General features: G+C 40.0%; 1 protein-coding gene across 1 annotated transcript; it reads left to right on the top strand.

Moving 5' to 3' along the window:
* The first annotated feature begins 1,302 nt into the window (after positions 1-1,302).
* On the top strand, positions 1,303-3,694 carry LOC114758285 (uncharacterized). The gene is made up of 3 exons (XM_028947316.1): positions 1,303-1,655; positions 1,763-2,293; positions 2,407-3,694. The coding sequence occupies exons 1-3, from the start codon at positions 1,303-1,305 to the stop codon at positions 3,692-3,694; spliced, it is 2,172 nt and encodes a 723-aa protein (XP_028803149.1).
* Positions 3,695-5,379: the final 1,685 nt, after the last annotated feature.

The raw sequence follows: 5,379 nt of genomic DNA, 5'->3' as shown, positions 1-5,379 counted from the left end.
CGCGAAGAGGTCAGTTTGAATGGTGAAACACAGCGACAAGGCAAAATGCAGTGAATGGACAACCAAAAATGACAGTATATAGTGAGGCTTTGCCAAAAAATACAGTTTGGGTGGTGAGGTAGAGGAGGGACCATGACGTGACAGTGAAACTCTGAAACTTATTGCCTGATAGGGTTTATTCAAACTTATGGTGAACACTTTTCATGGCAATTACCATAATAACTGTCGTGAAAAGTCAAAACTTACCACACTTTAATTAAAAAAATGCCACCATTTTTTTTCATGGCGTTTTTATTTTTAACGGGCGTAAAATGGTGTCATTAAAAATATTTTTTGTAGTAGTGAATTTCAAATAAATTCTCATAACTACTTTTATTAAAGGGAGAATTTCACTGTAGGACCGAAGAACACAATTAATGTCAAAGAGCCCCCAAAACTTTCTGAAACCTCACTACAGGACCAAGGGGCCAATCTGATATTAATCCCACAAACGAAATGATGCCACTGCCTCTAGTAAAAACTTATTTCCCTCTAAAAATGAGACATATTATCAGCGTGTGTAAAAGACAGAAGAAAGACAGAAGGAGGGAGATGGTGTTATTTCCTGCCTCTCCCATGCAGTGCGCCGATACGGAAGGGAGATAGCTGACAACCATGAGTTGAGAAAACGCAGTGGCGAAGCTTCACTTTTGAGGTCCGTCCCTCCACTGTCTTTTAGACTCCAAGCTAGAGTTGATGCAAGAGAGAGAAATCGCAAGTGTGCCCCACAGTGTTGCGTCTTCTCTGGAAGTAGCGTCAGGTTGGCGTGGGAGGTAAGATTTTATTGTTAAAATTTTGGTTTTGTTGGTGTGATTTGGTTAGCACAGGTGGGTTGTGAGGGGTGAATGAGGAAGAAATGAGTATTTAAGTGGATGGGCATGTAGGTTGGGAGTGAGTTGCAAATCTGACGGTGTTTATAGTTTAAGAAATTCATGCTCATGCTGTTTTAAGTTGTTAAAGATGTGGTGTTTGTGATGTTTTGAAAAGTGGGTGCATATTGAGTATAATGCGCTGTTGAAGGAACTTAGGTAGGCAAAAATGAAAGGGAAATGGGTGTGTGGGCTGGAATGGGTTGTATGACAGGTAGATGTGCAGAGGAATGGTGAAAATATATAGTACGATGGTAAATTTGCTAATTCTAGTTATGTCCGAGAAAAAGCAATATAATGTTGTGAAAATACTAAATCTTGTTGTCAATTGTCAAATTGCTGATGTAAACGTACATTGTATCATACTTGAATGATGTGCAGCAGCAGAGGATAAATGGCTAGTAGTAGTGGGAAACCAGTATTTTGCATCTTTCATGTTAGAGGGCACTTTGTAAAGACCTCAGAAGGGAAATTCATTTATGAAGGGGGCATCATTACTGGAAGATTGATTAGAGAAGGGATGACATATGAAGAACTACAATGCATGGTAGCTCATGATGTGTGGCCAGGGACTTGTGAATATAAAATGAAGTACACAGTTAGCTTTGACCGGGACACATTCTTGGATCTTGTTGATGATATTGGTGTTGGACAAGTAATTGAGTACAACAATAGTAGTGGCCATGTTTATGTTTGTGAGAATGAGAAAGACTTCACACAAGTGTCACATCTGGACAGTGTACAAGAGTAAGTTGTTTTCAACTGGTTTTATTAAGATTGTGTGTAGGATAAGAAATATGTCCAATTTTGATAAATTGAACTATAATACTCAATAGCTGTATTTGTTTATGTAGGTTAGATGATTTGGTAGGCCCTTGTGGAATGTCAGTATCTCCAATTGAATTGGATTTAGACACAGACAACATAAACATATCTCCCGTACAAGATGTGCCAACACTGATAGAAAGTGTAGGTATAGAAATGTTGCCAACCCTAATAGCGGTGATGAATTCGTCAAAGTGGGCAGATTTGTTGATGTCAAGAGGGCAAACCTTTGTTAGTGCTAAACATTTTAGAGAGGCATTATATAAGTATAGCCTTGCACATAAGTTTGGTTACCGGTATGTAAAGAATGATAGGCATAAGATGATTGTGAAGTGCTGTGTAGATGGTTGTCCCTGGGAAATTTCAGCATATGGTGTTGGTGAGAAGAATGGATTCCTAGTTTTGAGAAGATTTAACTGTGAACACTTGTATTATGCACAAGACAACTTAGTTGCCCCTCAAAGAAAGAGGTGTAAACTTGCTTTAGTAGTCACAAAAGATGAGTTGATTTCTTGCATGCATAAAGCTCCAAATGACATTAGACGGGATTTGGAACGAGAGTATGGTTGAGCCTCAACTACCAACAAGCATATAGGGTGAAAGAGAAAGCATTGGCAAAAATTCATGGTTGTCTGCAGGAGTCTTATATGCTAATCCCTTAGATATGTGAAAGGCTAAAGGAAAGTGATCCAGAAACGGTAGCAAAGTGGGTTGCATCATCAAGTAATAGATTTCAAGTTGTATTTATTGCATACAGTTGCTGTGTAGAAGGGTTTTTGAAAGGTGGTAGACCTATATTATATGTGGATGGATGCTACTTGAGTGGTCTATACAAAGGAACGTTATTGGGAGCACAAGCGTATGACGCGGATAATGAATTATTCCCACTTGCATATGCGATTGTTGGAGGTGAGACGCTTGATGACTGGGCATGGTTTCTTGGTAACATAAAGGATATTACGGGATCATTAGAAGTGACAATAGTATTGGATAGACACAACTCAATAAAAGGTGCAGTGCAAGCCATGGTTGGAGGAGATCGACATGCTTTTTGCTACCGTCATGTGAAGGAGAATTACAGTGCTGAGTTTTTAAAGATAACCAGGGCAAAGAGGAGGACCAACGGACAGACAAAGGAAGTTGCACTAAAATTACTTGATTCTATTGCATACGCAAGACTTGATAGAGACTTTGATTGCAGTATGGAAAAGCTAATGGCATTTTGTCCAGAATTAGGACAATGGCTTCAAACAAATGGAGACATTAAGCGTTGGGCACAAAGCAAATTTTCTTATAAGAGGTGGGACAATATCACAACAAATCTAGCTGAATCCTTTAATGCTTGGCTTGTTGGTGAGAGGAAGCACAACATAGCTGTCTTGATACATGAGCACAGGGAAAAATTGGCAAACAAGATGTACCACAATAAAGAAGCCATGAGGAATTGGACCAGTGGTGTGGGACCTAATATAAAGGAAAAGTTGATGGATCATGTGGCCAGATCAGAAAGAATGGATGTGCAAGATTATGGAATAAACAATTTCAAGGTTAGATGGGGAAACCTAGATGTGCGGGTAAATCTTGTGTTACGTGAATGCACCTGCAAAGGTTGGCAAATGTCAGGACTACCTTGCCCACATGCATGTGCTGCAATCAAGAAGGTATATGGTAATATATATGCATATGTTGAGGATTACTTTTTACTCTCAACCCAAAAGAAAATTTATGGCAGACTCATGATTCCAGTTGAGACCCATGACATCTCTAGGCCAGATTCCCCTCGATATGAAGATTACTCGTCCACCATCTTCCTACAACCACCGTTAACAACTCTTCGTACTGGAAGACCCAAAGTTAGGAGAATTGAATCACAATTCCAGCAGAAGAAACTGTATCATTGCTCAGGATGTGGTGAAGCTGGTCACACTAGAAAGATTTGCAGTAACCTAAACCCTGGGTGACTTTGTTGCTGAAAATAGTCTTTTATTTTTTTAGTTCAATACACAGCTACTTTTGTACATAAATGAGCCCCACTATGTAGTTGTTGAGTTGTTAGGGAAGTAGCTATGACAACTCATTTTGATTTTTTGGTGGTGGGTTCGATTATATTTTGTATAGTGCTGTCAATAGTTGAAAAATTTCATGACAGTAGGTGACTATAGTTGTCCCAGGTTATGTTAGGCTGTAATCTATCCACATGCAAATGGACTATTTTTAGTTGTAAATATATGTATGTATGTTGCAAATTGTGTAATGTCAATTGCAAACGAGCTCTCCCCTACCTGTCCACTGATGGACAGCTTCTTCAGGTGAAGGTCGTCATATGTAAATGGACTGATTACAGTTGTGAATATATATATGTATGTTGCCAATTGTCTAATATCACTTGCAAATGGTATATGGAACCACACTTGCACACCTTCTCCAGGTGAATCAGTCCACATGCAAATGAACTATTTTTAGTTGTAAATATATGTAGGTATGTTGCAAATTGTGTAATGTCACTTGCAAACAGGCTCTCCCCTACCTGTCCACTGACGGACAGCTTCTTCAGGTGAGGGTCGTCATATGTAAATGGACTGATTGCAGTTGTGAATATATGTATGTGTGTTGCCAATTGTCTAATGTCACTTGCAAATGGTATACAAAACCACACTTGGACACCTTCTGCAGGTGAATCAGTCCACATGTAAATGGACTATTTATAGTTGTGAAAATATGCATGTATGGTGTGAATTTTCTAGTCCCACTTGCAAATGGGCTCTCCCACACTTAAGTCAAACACATTCATCAGGTGAATCAATCCACATGTGAAGCCAAGTATGTGTCTTGCAAATTAGTTAGTCCCCCTTGCAAATGTGAACGGACTGATTCCATATGTGAATATAGGTATCTCTTTTGCAAATTGGCTACTTCCCCTTGCAAATGCGCTCTCCCCCACTTGTTCCCTCATCAGTCCACACGTGAACGAACTCATTCCACGTGTGAATATAGGTATGTCTTTTGCAAATTGGCTACTTCCCCTTGCAAATGCGCTCTCCCCTACTTGTTCCCTCACGGACATATGCTTCAGTTGAACTAGTCCACATGTGAATGGACTGATTCTAGGTGTGAATATAGGTATGTCTTTTGCAAATTGGCTAGTTCTCCTTGCAAATGTGTTCTCCCCCACTTGTTCCCTCACGGACACATGCTTCAGCTGAACCAGTGCACATGTGAACGGACTGATTTCACGTGTGAATATAGGTATGTCTTTTGCAAATTGGCTACTTTCCCTTGCAAACCACTTCTTCCCTCACGGACACATGCTTCAGTTGAACCAGTCCACATGTGAATAGACTGATTCCACGTGTGAATATAGGTATGTCTTTTGTAAATTGGCTAGTTCCCCTTACAAATGCACTCTCCCCCACTTGTTCCCTCTCGACACATGCTTCAGCTGAACCAGTCCACATGTGAATGGACTGATTCCACATGTGAAGCTAATCATGTGTCTTGCAAATTGGCTAGTTCCCCTTGTAAATAGACACCCTGTTCAGGTCAAGGGCGGCACATGTAAATGGACTGATTCCAGTTGTGAATATACGTATCGGAGTTGCAAATTCCCTAGTTCCACATGGAAATGGACACCTTATTCAGGTGAAGG

The sequence above is a fragment of the Neltuma alba genome, unplaced genomic scaffold (assembly GCF_004799145.2).
Source record: "Neltuma alba isolate B1F8T4 unplaced genomic scaffold, ASM479914v2 tig00010684_pilon, whole genome shotgun sequence".
Classification (NCBI taxonomy): domain Eukaryota; kingdom Viridiplantae; phylum Streptophyta; class Magnoliopsida; order Fabales; family Fabaceae; genus Neltuma; species Neltuma alba.
The sequence above is the reverse complement of the archived record's forward strand: the minus strand, read 5'-3'. Positions and strand labels throughout refer to the sequence as shown.